The 16291-nt window shown below is 42.9% G+C and overlaps 1 protein-coding gene across 1 annotated transcript in view; it reads right to left on the bottom strand.

Moving 5' to 3' along the window:
* The window catches only part of gpr179 (G protein-coupled receptor 179), an 81075-nt gene that overhangs the window by 41163 nt on the left and 23621 nt on the right, over positions 1-16291 (bottom strand). Inside the window, exon 2 of the mRNA XM_080213537.1 lies at positions 15804-15912. Within this exon, the coding sequence (XP_080069663.1) occupies positions 15804-15912 (109 nt within the window). The remainder of the gene's footprint in view (positions 1-15803; positions 15913-16291) is intronic.

Raw genomic sequence — 16291 nt, 5'->3', positions numbered from 1 at the left:
TTGCAGCAAATCACAGCTACACTGGCAACCGAAGCTTAAAGGGGTGTTGCCATGGTTACAAGGCAGTTCACTGTCTTTTGTGTGGTGAAGGATTGAGTGTCTGAATGAGGCAGCTTCTGACGCTGCACGTGCTTATTGCTCAACATTAATTATCTTTCTAAAGTTGGTTTGAAATAAAGTACAACATTAAAGCCTCCAGGTTCTCTCCCTATCAGTAAATTATTGCCGCTGGTGTTTTGGTTCTCAGTCCCCTGGCACTAATGTCCCCGTTCTCTTTTGCACAATCTGATTTGGCACAGCAAGCTCCCACAAGCAACAATGTAATAATGACCAAATAGTCATCTTTAATGATATTGGTTAAGGGATAAATATTGACCAGGTACCAGCGAGAGTTCTCCTGCCCCTCCTTGAATGTGCATCACCAGATCCTTAACCTCCAAACGAGAGCTCCTCAGTTTAACACCTCTGACAATGCGGAACTCCCTCTGTACGGTACTGCACTGGGGGGGACATCAACCTCAGGGATTACATGCCTGAGTGGGGTTTGAACCCACGATTCTCTGATTCAAACAAGGATGCCACCCACCAACACATTAGAGGATGAAATGTTAGTGGGCAGAGGAAAATGTCCCCAGTTGCTTCATGGCAGCGTTATCAAATCACATTGAGCTACACACTGTGATATTAGGGTCAGTTGTAAAGACCATCTTAAAGGAGCAGTGAGTGGTGGAGGGAGGGAGTTCCCGAGTTTGGGGCCTTGGCGGCTGAAGGCACTGACACCAAAGTTGGAGGGATGAAAATCAGGGATGCGCGAAAGGACAGGATTGGAGGAACTCGCCTCTTCGAGCAGGAACTATTTTTGCTGACGACTCACTGTTACAAGATGGCCGCCCCTCACAACCCACTGACCAGACAAGCTGCAGTCTGCCTCCTACTGACACAATCTAAACGGCATTTGCTGTACATTCAGAAATACCTTCTTACATTTCCCTTTCTTAAAGTGCACCTAACTTCAATTATATTTTGATTTGATTTATTATTGACACATGTATTGGTACACAGTGAAAAGTATTGTTTCTTGCACGTTACACAGGCAAAGCATACCGTTCATAGAGAAGGGAGGGAGAGAGTGCAGAATGTAACATTACAGTCATAGCCAGGGTGTAGAAAAAGATCAACTTAGTGCGAGGTAGGTCTACTCAAGAGTCTGACGGCAGCTTCAGCTGTTCTTAACCCAGTCGGATAGAAACATAAGACAATAGGAGCAGGAGTAGGCCATTCGGCCCCATGAACCTGCTCCACCATCCAATATGATCATGGCTGATCGTGCACTTTCAGGATCCCACTCCCACTTTCTCTCCAAGCCCCTTGATCAATTTAGCCACAAGGGCAATATCCAGCTCCTTCTTGAACATATCTAATGTACTGGCTCCAGAGCTTTTTGTGGTACAGAATTCCACAGGTTCTCAACTCTTTGAGTGAAGGAGTTCTTCCTCATCTCAGTCCTGAATGATTTACTCCTTATTCTTAGGCTGTAGCCCCTAGTTTTGGACTTCCCCAACATTGGGAATATTCTTCCCTCATCTAGCCTGTCCAGTCCCGTGAGGCTTTTATATGTTTCTGTGAGATCCCCTCTTATTCTTCCAAATTCCAGTGAGTACAAATCCCAGTCGATCCAGTCTGTGACCTCGGACTTCTGTATCTTTTTCCCGACGGAAGAAAGTGGAGGAGAGAATGTCTTACAGAATGATGGGACTGGAGGTTACAGGGCTCGGACGAAGGCGGGACACGGTGGGGGAGGGACGATACCATGGAGATTTTTGAAAACAGGGATGAAAATTTTAAAATCAGCAAGTTGCTCGTAAGTTTGAGAGGGATCAAGGAGCAAGTGGCTGGTGGATGAATTGGAACTGGTCCAAGTGAGGACATGAGCAGTAGAATCTGGACCTCAATTTTCCAGAGGATGGAATGTGGGAGAACCACTCGGGGTACATCGGAATAGTAATGTTTTGAGGGAACAGCAGTATAGGTGACGGATTCAACTACAATTTAAAGTTTATTTAGTTATTAGTCACAAGTAAGGCTTACATTAACACTGCAGTGATGTTGCTGTGAAATTCCCCTAGTTGCCACAGTCCAGCGCCTGTTCGGGTCAGTGCACCCTAACCAGCACATCTTTCAGACTGTGGGAGGAAGCCGGAGCACCCGGAGGAAACCCACGCAGACACGGGCAGTACGTGCAAACTCCACACAGAAAGTGACCCAAGCCGGGGATCGAACCTGCGTCGCTGGCATTGTGAGGCAGCAGTGCTAACCCCAAGGAAAGTGACTTTGGGGGTGGAACGAGGGAGTCTTAACAATAGCATCGTGTATTTCAAAACCGGTCTTCAAATGAAACGCAGAGCTTGTGGAATGGTTCACTGACAGGAGACTGGAACAAAATAATAAACGCTAATCCCACTGTTAAATCTTCAGCAATAAAGGATCTGCCTTTTATTTTCATCTGTAATTTAGTTAACGTCACCATCTGCACTAATTCATTTTTAATGGTGTTCATATTAACCTGCCTCGCTGCACTGAGGAAGATTTTAATTGAAGGGAAGGTTTTGTTGCCGTAATTCAAAATCAGGGAGCAATTAAGAGAAATTAATTACTGTTATATTTCGTAATCAGATATTTGTTCACCTCAGTACAGCAAACAGTAGCAACGTGAACGTAATGGAAGAATACAGCAAGGAAGATGGCCATTCAACCCATCAGTGTACGCTATCTCTTTGAAAGATTTATCCAATTAATCTTACTCTTCCCAAAATCCCACAAACATTTCCTGCTCAGGTATTTATCCAATTCCCATGATTGAGTCTTCCTGTGCTGCCCTTTTGGACTGTGTATCCCAATGTTTGATGGTTCCAGTGCATTGATTCCAGTGAATCTTTAATAAGGCTCCTGCACATTTCCTCCTGCTCTCATGGAGACTTCCACTGGATTCAATGGGCCCTGGGCATCATCTGGAGTGAGGGGTTTGAGACTGAGGTGAGGAGGAAATTCTTCACTCAGTATTTCACATTGGGTGGCTGTTTATTCCAAAGATGTGTGGGTTAGGTGGATTGGCCAGGCTAAATTGCCCCTTAGTGACAGGGGGATTAGCTGGGTAAATATGTGGGGTTATGGGGGTAGGGCCTGGGTAGGATTGTTGTTGGAGCAGTCTCGATGGGCCAAATGGCCTCCTTCAGCACTGCAGAGATTCTATGATTCTAATTGAGTAGCCAACATTAATAATGTAATTTTGGGTGGGAGTGTGTTTCACCCCCACCCTCATGGCCCCCCCCCCAACCCCCAACCCCACCCTAGACAGGAAATTCAGGCCTATCTGTGCTGACTAATATTTATCCCTCAACCTACATCACGAAACAAAAATAATTTGGTCATTATTTCATTGTCATTCACATTGTGTGTCCCCTATCCCTCTGTGAATCTTGTTCTCAGTTGCAGGCAGAAATTGGCAAGTAATAATATCCGTTCATTCACACTAACTTGGATATTTCCTGTCTCTGAATGGAACATTACTCGCTTCACTTCAGGTGAAAGGTCATTGATCTGAAATGCTGAGATTGTGGCTGGGATTCCCCGTGCTCTCACGCACCCCACCAGCGCTGCGTGAGAACTTGGTACTCAGCCGAATCTTCATTCTCAGCAGTGGGACTGGATAATCCTAAACATGGACAAGGTTGGAGAATTCCGGTCTGTTTCTCTCTCCACAGATGTTGCCAGATCTCTGAGGTGTCGCTTTCCGCTTTAATTTCAGATTTCCAGCCTCTGCAGTATTTTGCTTTTGTATTAATTACTTCACAATATTTATTTGGAGACGGAATGCTCCTTTCTCGATTAACTACAAGTGAGAGGGACTCTGGTTCCACACTGAATATATCTGAAAATTATTGACTGTCCACCACAAATAAATACAACTTGTAGTTGTGGAACCTTTTAACAGAAAAATGTCTTCAGATGCTTTCAGGAGCGTAACTTATGATAAATATTGTCATGACTAAGGCCACGCTTGGAATACTGTGTACGGTTCTGGTCACCCAATTATAGAGAGGATATTATTAAACTAGAAAGAGTGCAGAAAAGATTTGCAAGGATGCTACAGGGCTTGATGGTTTGAGTTATAAGGAGAGGCTGGGTAAACCGGAAGTTTCTTCCCTGGAGCGTAGATGGCTGAAGGGTGATCTTATAGAGGTCTATAATGAGGGCCACAGATCAGCTAGATAGTCAATATCTTTTCCTAAAGGTAGGGGAGTCTAAAACTAGGGGGTGGCATAGCGGTTCAGTGGTCAGCACAGCTGCCTCACTGCACCAGGGACCCAGGTACGATTCCTGCCTTGGGTCAATGCCTGTGTGAAGTTTGCATGTTCTCCCCGTGTCTGCGTGGGTTTCCTCCAGACGCTCCAATTTCCTCCCACAGTCCAAAGATGTGCGGGTTAGGTAGGTTGGCCATGCTAAATTGCTCCATAGTGTTAGGGGGCTGGTAGGGTAAATAAGCTGGATTATGAGGATAGGCCCTGGGTGGGATTGTGGTTAGTGCAGACTCAGTGGGCCGAATGGCCTCCTTCTGCACTGTAGGGATTCTGTGTTTCTATTCTATAAGTTTAAGGTGAGAGACACAAAAGGTCCCAGAGGGGCAATGTTTTCACAGAAAGTGGTGAGTGTCTGGAACAAGCTGCCAGAAGCATTTAGACATTTACACGGTAAGATGGATATAGAGGGATGTGGGCCAAATGCGGGCAATTAGGACTAGCTTAGTTTTTAAAAGAAGGGCAGCAAGAACATGTTGGGCCAAAGGGCCTGTTTCCATGCTGGAAACCTCTATGATTCTACGAGTCAAAGAAAGAGGCAGTAGGACAGCTGGCTGTGAGTTTGATCCAAGAGATAAGAGCTTTCAGAAACACCTGAGTAAAAGTGAGAGAGGGAAGCAGAGCAGTGGAAAGGTTCAGGAAGAGAGTTCCACATTTTGAGCAGAAGAAGCTGCCAATTATGGATCAGAGGAGTTTGGAGATGTGTGAGGGATTGGCCGGAAAACTGGGTTTGTTTCTGATTTCAAAGATACCGGTGGGATGTTGAGCCGCTCTCTCCGTCTGTGAGATCAGTGGACGGGGCTCAAGATCCAGTGAAACCCACAAACTGTGAATCTCGCCAGCGAGGGTGAGATCTCCGATTTTCACCAGCGACGTAATCAGGTTCACACAGACTGAGGAACCTGATTTGTGTTTATTCCAATAAAGTCAAATCTAATTGAAGATCCTCCTCTCCGGATCTGCCCCCCCCCTCACTAGATTGTCGAACCTTCCGATATCTTCAACAGGTTCACCCAGATATGAATCTGTTGTGGGAATCCTTCCCCCCACCCCCACTCCCAGGGGCACAAAGGTCACTATAATCCCCAGGGGAGAGGGACAGGGCAAGGCAACATCCTGACACTGCCCCAGCAACATCCCCTAGCACTGCCCTCTAGCACGGGTTGGCACTGTGCTAACCTAGCAATGCCGACCTGTGCCAGGGGTAGTGCCGAGGGCACCAGGGTCAGCTTCATGTGCGAGGATTCATCTACTTGTGGTGGGCTGGGGGTGGGAGTGGGGGAGAGCTAGGGGGATGCCAGCAATGATCGGTGGAAGGGGGCGCTATGTAAAGGCCACAGATACCTCCCTAGCAGATGGGGGGAGGTTAATTTTTTAAAGGGCTCCTGATATCAGCGGAGGAGATTCCCGGCTCTGAGTCCCCGCCCCACCAGAGTGACACCGCAAACCAAACCCATCTTGTTTTGGCTGTTAAAGGGACAGGATTAGGAGAGGGGACTGGCCAATGGGGTGTCCTGACCAGTTTTCTCACCTCTGCCAAATTCTCGCCAGATTCAGCTCAGTATCTCTATGTTGAAATGGATAATTGTCAACTGCTCAAAGAAATAATAGTCAATTCCTCTCTCCCACCTTCAAAATGGAATTGAAAACAAGCCCCACAATCCTCCTGCTTGTAAAACTCTTATTCCAAATTTTTCTGTCCTCAAAAACAGAGTTCAATATTTTCAATGCCAAAAGTGCTCTCTTAAGTTCTTGTTGTTGAAAGGAAAATAGAACAATATTAAGGTTTTAAATAATCCATTAAATAATTGATATAACAATCTCCTGTTTGCAAACCTTATCTTCTGTTGTCTGGAATTAAGCGGGCAATTATTTGAGACATTGCCACATAGTAATTGTTGATGGAATATTTCTAAATTAAATATTCACTAATACAGTAAGGTTTTATTACACTAAACTATCACTGACATTCAAAATGGCAGGTTAAGCCTGAACATTAATTAAAATATTTACTCTGAAGGTCTCCCGTTCAAAGGCAGTAATAGTGCATTCTAAATATTTCTGAGTGCTTTTTCAGAAGGATTCCATTTGCAGGATTCACCTTTCCCTGTAGCTGGACTAAAATGATTGGTTTAATTTGGTAACATTCAAAGCCTCAGCGTTTCTCTTTGTTGTCCAATTCTAGCAAAAACAATCCTGTGAGAACGAGCAAAGAAATCCACTTCATAGATTGAACTCAAATTAATGAATGAAGTCAAATAACTGAAAGCACTCGTTTTTCGCAAATGTACAATTCTCCAAATCCTAATCCTAATGAATTGTTGCACGTGTATTCACTATAAACGGGATGCAGATCCAACATGACCAAAATGTTTAGCAGCTTTTGCATAGTGTGTGCATTGGAGCTTGAAATTATTTTTGTTGGAAAGAGAGATTTGCTGTATTTGAATTTTATTGTATCAAAGTTTCACTGTAACTAAATTTCACTGTTCTTGAGTTTCTCTCTGAGTTTTTCGGTATCTCAAAGTATGTTAGCACCACTCAAGGTGTAAATGTTATAGACACATGATAGGACGTGAACAGCGGGATAGAAACCATGTTTTGGCGCAGGCTTGGTGGGCCGAAGGGCCTGACCCTTGCTGTATTTTCTTTGTTCTTTGTTCATTGTATCTGAGTTTCTCTGTATCTGAGTTTCTCTGTATCTGAGTTTCTCTGTCTCTGAGTGTCTCTGTATCTGCGTGTCTCTGTATCTGCGTGTCTGTGTATCTGTATCTGCGAGTCTCTGTCTCTGAGTGTCTGTATCTGCGTGTCTCTGTCTCTGAGTGTCTCTGTATCTAAGTGTCTCTGTATCTGCGTGTCTGTGTATCTGCGTGTCTGTGTATCTGCGTGTCTGTATCTGCGAGTCTCTGTCTCTGAGTGTCTCTGTGTCTGTGTGTCTCTGTATCTGCGTGTCTGTGTATCTGCGTGTCTCTGTATCTGAGTGTCTCTGTATCTGAGTGTCTCTGTATCTGCGTGTCTGTGTATCTGCGTGTCTCTGTATCTGCGTGTCTCTGTATCTGAGTGTCTCTGTATCTGCGTGTCTGTGTATCTGCGTGTCTCTGTATCTGCGTGTCTCTGTATCTGAGTGTCTCTGTATCTGCGTGTCTGTGTATCTGCGTGTCTGTATCTGCGAGTCTCTGTCTCTGAGTGTCTCTGTATCTGAGTGTGTCTGTATCTGCGTGTCTGTGTATCTGCGTGTCTCTGTATCTGCGTGTCTGTATCTGCGAGTCTCTGTCTCTGAGTGTCTCTGTATCTGAGTGTCTCTGTATCTGCGTGTCTGTGTATCTGAGTGTCTCTGTATCTGCGTGTCTCTGTATCTGCCTGTCTGTGTATCTACGTGTCTCTGTATCTGTGTGTCTCTGTATCTGCGTGTCTCTGTATCTGTGTGTCTCTGTCTCTGAGTGTCTGTATCTGTGTGGCTCTGTCTCTGAGTGTCTGGATCTGCGTTTCTCTGTATCTGCGTGTCTCTGTATCTGTGTGTCTCTGTATCTGTGTGTCTCTGTCTCTGAGTGTCTGGATCTGCGTGTCTCTGTCACTGAGTGTCTGGATCTGCATGTCTCTGTCTCTGAGTCTCTGTATCTGCGTGTCTCTGAGTGTCTGGATCTGCGTGTCTCTGTCTCTGAGTTGCACTTTGTTCAAATGTTGGAGTTTGTGGTTCACTATTTGAATCACAAATCAGGTGTCAAGATTGTTATCCGAGTCTGTTTGTCACTCTCGAATGCTGACGTGCCTCGAGCACCAAAGGTGCAGAGAGTCTGTCAGGGAACTGAGAAGCTTCATATCATTTTCAGATGTTGGTTCCATTCGCAACCCTCCTGTTCTCTGCATCTATGTAGCTGGTGTCAGGCTGCCAGCTGCACTCTATCCAATCAGGGCAGATTACACTATTAAAACTAATGATGCAATTGTCTTCCTCATGCTCATTCATTTCCTGTTTCCCTGAGGATTTGCTGATGTGTCTCGCTGCCATGTTCAGCATGTCGCTGTTAATGAAGTCCGTGGCATCTGTGAAATTGCTCACATTCCCTGCCCACTTTATATTCCCGATCTGGAAACTCGAGCTGACAATTTACTTTTCATTAATTCCAATATCATTTTGAGGAATGTCAACTTTTGATCCCCACCAAATTCTCCTCCTGCTTTTTCTGAAATTATTGACTCTTGCTGGGGTGTGATTCCTCTCCTGTGGCAGTCCATCAGGATTCACTTTATGATTGTCAGATGAGTGAAATTCCCACCAAATCATTGGAGCATTAAACACTTCCTTCAACTATTTTAATTCCCAAGATATAAATATATGGTCAATAGGGAAAGAAAACTAAGTTTAATCCGATTAGATCATAAGACATAGGAGCAGAATGAGGCCACTCAGCCCATCAAATCTGTTCCTCCATTCAATCATGGCTGATATTTTTCTCATCCCCATTCTCCTACCTTTTCCTCATAACCCCTCATCCCTTTATTAATCAAGATCCTATCTATCTCTGTCTTAAAACACTCAATGACTTGGTCTGCACAGCCTTCTGCAGCAAAGAGTTCCACAGATTCACCATTCTCTGGCTGAAGAAATTCCTCCTCATCTCCATTTTAAACGATTGTCTCTTTAGCCTGAGATTGGGCTTTCTGGTTCTAGTTTTTCTTACTCGTGGAAACAGCCTTTTTGGGTGACTAAAAGAGTCTGCCCCCTTTCCAGTTGGCTGCGGTGGGACTTTGAGGGTGGGGCTGTCTGATTAATTTGAATTCATTTGCTGCAACCTCCAGGAATGTATCCAAACGGCGATGACAATCCTAGCCGTGGGGCTTTGTTGGGAAAACATTCATGGATACCTCTGTGAATTTCTGCCTGTTATAACTGATTGCTGAATATCGGAGTGGGGTGGGATACATGCTTTTCCAAACAGGAAATTCTCCAAGAGTGTCTCTGCTTTCACACTCACTGTCGGAAGGGGATTAATGATTGGAGGCCAAGACCTTCCCAACAGCACATTGATACAATCAGAAATTTCAGAGGCACTATCTGCTGGGTAGAGAGGAATAGAGGAAGATCTAATCGACTCTCTGAATTGATCTCCCTACAATGCTTTCATTTGCATTTTTCTCTCCTCTCTTTAAAGCACCTCCAAATATTTACTAATTTAAGGGGGCAAAGAAAGACTTGAATTGATGTAGTTCCTTCAGATGGCCACAGCTTTTTACAGTGAGCAAAGTACTTTTGGAAATGTATCTCTATTTGCTCAGAGCAGAACAGCACTAACAGCAATCAGGTGATGACTAGATAGTCTTTCTGAGTGATGTCAATGCTTTTGTGAGAGCGTGGAGGAAATTAAGTCGAACGGTACGAGAGATTATTATGATCCCAGCTGATGTTAATACTGGACATGTGACATCCCAGAATGAAACTCAGTTTGACAGATCCTAACCTTGCTTTTGTTATATGGCATGGAGGAAAGTTACTGAGTAAATTCACAGGAGTTTACTGATGAACTTTTAACATAAGGAATAAAACATACATTAAATGGGACATAAAATGAACTATATTACTCCAATCAAAAAGCTGGGAAAGATCTCAAAGTAAACACAAGAAGATGATTCAACTCACATCAGTCCAATTAGAAACTGATTCCACTGACAAGTTAGGGATCGTTTATAGTAAAACAAACTTTATTTAATAATAACGCTAACAAATGTAGTGGTTTAACTATTAACAGTTGAGCAGTATTTAAAATGGAAATGAAGCAACTTTACTTTCTAGCTTGTCACTGTTTCAGCTCCAGGTAAGCAACATTCCTCTTCGCGAATTAAATGCCACTTTAAATACAATTAGCAATCATAAATGTACTTGCTATAAATTGTGTACCAGTCTTTCAGAGAGAAAATGAGTTTCAGAACAACTTGCAGACCTCTGCCTTTAGAAGATTCCATTAGAACTAAAACTTTAAAACTGCAAAAGCTCCTTTCGTTTTGCTATAGACACAATTTATCGCATGACCCTGTCAATCAACTTTAATCAGGAATCCCAGGGAACCCCTTGTACAAACAAAAGTCCACTAACTCAATCCAAGTAACAAATTCCTACTGAAGATGGGTTATGAACTTGCTTTCACACCCTTGAGATAAATGTTTTCCAGGCTACTGGCAAAATTAATCTGGAATTTTAAATATTCCCCTTAAACAAGAAAAAAACAATATTTATATTTATATTAATTGTACTTGTATCATCACACCCCTTTGTAACCCATTCCTTCACTTTAAGAATCAGAAAACCTTATTAAAACTTCTGTATAAAAATGAATCCAGAAAACCTGACCTTTTTGCCAGGAGGTCCTCCAGACGCCTCGGCACCAAGCTCACAGAAAAACTAATTAAAACTGAAACCATGTTCCATCTTTCTTAACACATACAAATTTTAATTAAATGTAAAGTTGTACATTGTTCCCAACAAGGATGAAAGGCTTCAGTTATGTCGAAAGTCCAGAGAAATTGAGTTGTTGGAGCAGAGGAAGTTAGGAGGAGATTTAACTGAGGTGTCTAAAATCTCTGACGAAGGGTCATCTAGACTCAAAATGTTGGCTCTACTCTGTCCCCTCAGATGCTGTCAGACCTGCTGAGATTTTCCAGCACTTTCTGTTTTTGTTGTCTAAAATTGGATTTTCATGGAGTGAATAAAGAGAAACCGTTTCTAGAGGCAGAAGGGTTAGTAAACAAAGGATACAATTGAAAATAATTGGCAAATGGACCGGGACAAGATGAGGAAAATATATTCAACAAATTGTCATAAACTGGAGTGGACTTTGTGACACTACTGTACCTTTAAGGAAGATATTATTAATCATGTTCTCTGCAGTTGTACGCAGGCACTGGCTGTCTGCTTAGAAGTATTTTGCTGCTTACATGGGTTAAATGGGGTTTTGTTCATTGCGGTGTTTTAGGAAGATTGATTGACAAGTCAAAGTCAGGTGGCTTCTCCACAGAGGAATCCAAGGATTCGCTTTCAGTTTTGGTTAGGTGGTGTTTTATTTCAGGCTGGATGTAGTGTTTTATCTCTCTCTCTCTCTCCCTGGTGTCTTGGGGAGCAGTTCTGACTTCAAGCTTGTCTGTTTGTGTGTCAAAAAAGTTGCAGAATCCAACCAAGGAACCAAGTTCCAGCATCATCTGAACATCCTTGTTTTCTGTGTAAAATCTGTGGCAGGGGATTTTGTTTATGGAATTTGTTTAATTGGAATGGTGTTTAGCCATTAAGATCTATACAATATCATGGCTGTTCTTTTTTGTAATTGGTAAAAGTTATTGCTAATTTTCTTTCTAACTGTATTCTTAAATAAACGTTGTTTAATAAAAGCTCCCTAGTGGGTCATTTGAATTATATTTGAAGCTAAAAACCCTAGCCAAGTTCAAACTGCAAAATTTATAATCCAGGCGGACTTCATAAAACACTTCAGAGGTTCTGACCTGGATTATAACAACTTACTGAATGTGTAGTGAAAACAAACTCAACAATAACTTTCAGAAGGAAGAATTGGCAAGGCTTTTTCAAAAGAACAAGGTAGTGAGACTACTTGGACAGCTCTTTCAAAGAGCTGGCACAGACTGGATAGGGCTGAATGGCCTCCTCCATCCTGAGTCATTCAGGATTCCGGGGGTGAGGGATATATATTGGCCCAGGTACTCCAGCTCTTTTTCTGCAAAGCAGCACCATGGGACCATTCACACCTGCCTGAGAAGTTTTAAAAATTCATTCATGGGTATCGCTAACTGGGTTGGTATTTATTGCCCATTCCAAGTTGCCTGAGGACAGTTGAGAGTCAACCACATTGCCGTGGCTCTGGAGTCACCTGTAGGCCAGACCGGGTAAGGATGCTGGATTTCCTTCCCAAAAGCACATTCGTGAACCAGGTGATGTGAAATACCTGTGCAACTCATCCACTGTCTCCTTATTTTCCATTCTTAATTCCCCAGACTCACCTTCTATGGGACCAACACTCACTTTGATCTCTTTTCTTTATTAAATACCTATAGAAACTATTGCTAAGTGTTTTAATATTTCTAGCCCAATCCCCCAGGAAAACCAGGCAGGGCTTTGGGTTCTGTGATAACTCAGCCAGCCCTGTAGGGGGCACGTGTGGTTAGGTGTTGAGAGAGGACCTGGTACGTCATGCCTCTGTTGACGAATATCCCTTTGACGCAGAGGCTCCCACAAAGGAGAGCAAGGATATTGCAACACAAGGATCTGAAGCAGAAATACTCACTGATGGCTGGTGCCCAAGGCTTTTATTGGTAAAACCTCCATAAATCACCACGCAAATCATTGTCACATCATCCGCAAAATAGCCGTCACCTGCTGAGAACCTAAACTCATGAAGCAGCGTTTCTGAATATTTTCCAGAATGTTCCCGTAACGTTGAATAAAATATTATTAAAATAAGATGAGTAATGTTGCATAGATAAGGCTGAAATTGCAAATTATGCTAATTTGCTCAGCGCCAGAGCGTGGATATTTTGAGTTTGTGAATAATTTCCATTTATGGAAAGAATTTATTATGTTTGTCCAAGACTGGGGGGGAAGGGGGGGAGCGGTGGGTGGAGTGTAGGGGGCAGGTAATTTTTTGTTTTAAAAATGTTTTCTTGAGAAAAATATTCTTACAAAAATTAGATCAGACATTGAAAATAACATTTCTTCAGAGCAGATTTTAAGCAGCATTTTGTTCACAGGTTTGAATTTGTTTTACTACCTGGGAACTCTTTATATCATGCCAGGAGAGATCAGATCTCCGCTCAGTATAGTTCCTCGGGGACGAAAGGGTTCTCAGTATTGCCAACAACAGCCTGCATTTATATAGCACATTTACTGTTGTGGACCATCCTCAATCCTTTCCCAGCAGCTTAGCAAGTAAAATGTAACACTGGGCCACGTAGGGAGATATTTTGACAGCTGTTCAAACATTAAGGGGAGGGTCTGAGAGAGAGGTGGAGAGATCGATGAGCATTCCAAAGCTTAAGAGTTACGTGTCTGAAGGTTTGCTCACTGATAGTTAGGTGAAGAGAGATGGGAATGTGCGACAGGCCGCAACTGGAGGAACTTACAGTTCTCTTAAGAGTTCTAGTGCTGGAGAAGGTTGCAGAGATAGGACAGGAAAAGGCCATGGAGAAATGTGAACATAGTACTGAGAATTTTAAAATTGAGGTGTCTGTGACCACCTCCAACCTGACAACCCTTCAAGATACTTGTATTCCTGCCCGAATACAATCCTTCTTGCATTGTCATTTTGCCCACTCCTGTCCATATCCAAATGCAAACTCCAATATTTTCACCTCATATTTCCCACCTTCTACCTCAGTCCCGTCATCTAAGTCATTGATTATAACTTGCAAAAAGTTGAGGCCCCAACACAGAAACCTTGGGATTTGCTATATCCCGTCAACCCAAAAAAATGACCCAATTATGGGTTTTCTCCAATTTCTTCCAGTCAACCAATCTTCTCTCCATGTTATTATGTGGTTCCTATACATACACATATACCCCCTGTATATAAAATAAAAATATTTCCCACAATAACTTTTGATGTGCCACCTTATCAAATGCCTTCTGGAAATTCAAATCCAGTACATCTACAGGCTCCCCTTAATCCAGGACACAGGTTACTTTTTCAAAGAATTCCAATAAATTGGTTAAAGATGATTTCCCTTTCACCAAACCATGCTGACTCTTCCCGATTATGTTGAGTATTTCTCAGTGCCCCTCTATAAACTTCTTAATCATTGATCCTGACAGCTTCCCCACAACGAATGTCACACTAACTGGCCTATAGCTTCCCTCCATTTTTAAATAAATGAGTTACTTTTGCTAATTCCCAGTCTGATGGAACCTTTTCAGAATCTAGGAAATTTTGGAAAATTAACATTGACAAAGTCTCATTAGCAACCTCAGTTAAGACCTGAGGATGAAGTCCATCAGAACCTGGAGACTTGTCAGCCCGCAGCTCCACCTGTCTACTCCGTATCGCTCATCGAGTGATTATAATTTTATCAAGTTTCTCACTGCCTTCCACCTTCTGATTTACCACTATTATTGGAATCTCTTTGTATCCTTTATAGTGAAAATAAAAGCAACATAAGTGTTCCTGTGAAATACCATTTCCTCACTGCCTGCTGTTAACTCCCATCTCTAGATTCTAAAGAGGGAAAAGTTGGTCGCTGGGAGAAAAGTTTGAAAAACAATCCTCTGGACAGGCGACATTGATCTTATTTACTCTTTTCCTTTTTAAACGCCTCCTGATATCTGTTTTTATATTTCTAGCCGGCTCCCTCTCATTCTCAAAATTCTTTCTCCTCATTAACATGTTAATCATCCTCTGCCATTCTTTATATGTTCAGTGAAAAGTCTCACAACACCAGGTTAAAGCCCAACAGGTTTATTTGGTACCACGAGCTTTCGGAGCACTGCCCCTTCATCAGGTGAGTGTGAGGAGCAGCGCTCTGAAAGTTCATGCTACCAAATAAACCTGCTGGACTTTAACCTGCTGTTGTGAAACTTCTTACTGTGCCCACCCCAGACAATGCCTTCATCCCCACATCATCCTTTATATGCTGACTGATCACCTAACCTGCCACTCATCTTTACACAGTTATATGCTTTTGCCTTAAGTTTGATACTTTCTTTAAACTCTTAAGTTAACCACAGCCTCTGCGAATGTTTCTTTGAATAGACTTATTCTGAATCACAGAAACTCTACAGTGCAGAAGGAGGCCATTTGGCCCATCGAGTCTGCACCGACCACAATCCCACCCAGGCCCTATCCCCATATCCCTACATATTTACCCACTAATTCTGCTAACCTATGCATCTCAGGACACTAAGGGCAATTTAGCACAATCAATCAACCTAACCTGCACATCTTTGGACTGCAGGAGGAAACTGGAGCACCCGGAGGAAAACCATCCAAACATGGGGAGAATGTACAAACTCCACAAAGATAGCGACCCAAGCCGGGAATCTTATCCAGGTCCCTTGAGCTGTGAAGCAGCAGTGTTAACCACTCTGCTACCTTGCACCTGTGCCGTGAACATTCTGAACCATTCTCTTAAATGTCTGCCCTCTATTCATCTATCCTCTAGCCTAATATCCCAGTTCATTTCAGCTAGCTCAGCCTTCATGCATACATATTGGCCTTTATTTAAGTTTAAAACACTAGTTTTGGACCCACTCTTCTCCCTTCAATTGCTTTGTAGCTATCAAATAAGCATCAGGACAAACCTATAAAAGAGTACAGTCTGGAAAATGATTTTAGTTTTTACAATATAGCAAATCTAATGTTTTCGAAAAGCAGATTTTTATTTTATCCAATCTCCCTCTGCCTAACCACAAAACCACCTGAATGTCTCCAAGTCCAGCTCCCGACTAACTACCCTTACCTGTGTGCTGTTTACATCACACTGATGGGAATCAGCAAACCAACTGTCTCCGGTTGAACACGGGTCAATATCCACACTCTGCAGATTAACATCCATTCGGATCACTCCCCTGAAAAAGGAAAATAAAACAAATGGATATTTGAAGCCAATCAGTTAAACTTTTGGAAAATCATAAGAGGAATAAAAACATTAGTTACTGTCAGAGAGGAAGCTGCTCCATGAGGGGGAATATTATTACCAGGACTCCTTTCACAGAGGGAGTTTTATCATCAGGAGCAGATTGAAGACTCTGATGAGTCTTCAGGAGGTTTGGTGTTAGTTACAGCACTCAGATCTAGATCAGGATGCAGCTAAGAATGGGCAGGTAAGTCTGCCTTGATGGATTGTACAGAATGGGTTCGGGCCAATGGGTTCAGCATAAAGTTACACATTAGAATAACTCTCGTAACTCTCTGGACCAGTGAGCTTGTACACGTCAGTGGGACAGA

This window comes from Carcharhinus amblyrhynchos, chromosome 27 (genome assembly GCF_965287045.1).
Source record: "Carcharhinus amblyrhynchos chromosome 27, sCarAmb.v2.hapA, whole genome shotgun sequence".
NCBI classification, from domain to species: Eukaryota; Metazoa; Chordata; class Chondrichthyes; order Carcharhiniformes; family Carcharhinidae; genus Carcharhinus; species Carcharhinus amblyrhynchos.
This window is presented reverse-complemented; position numbering and strand designations above follow the sequence as displayed.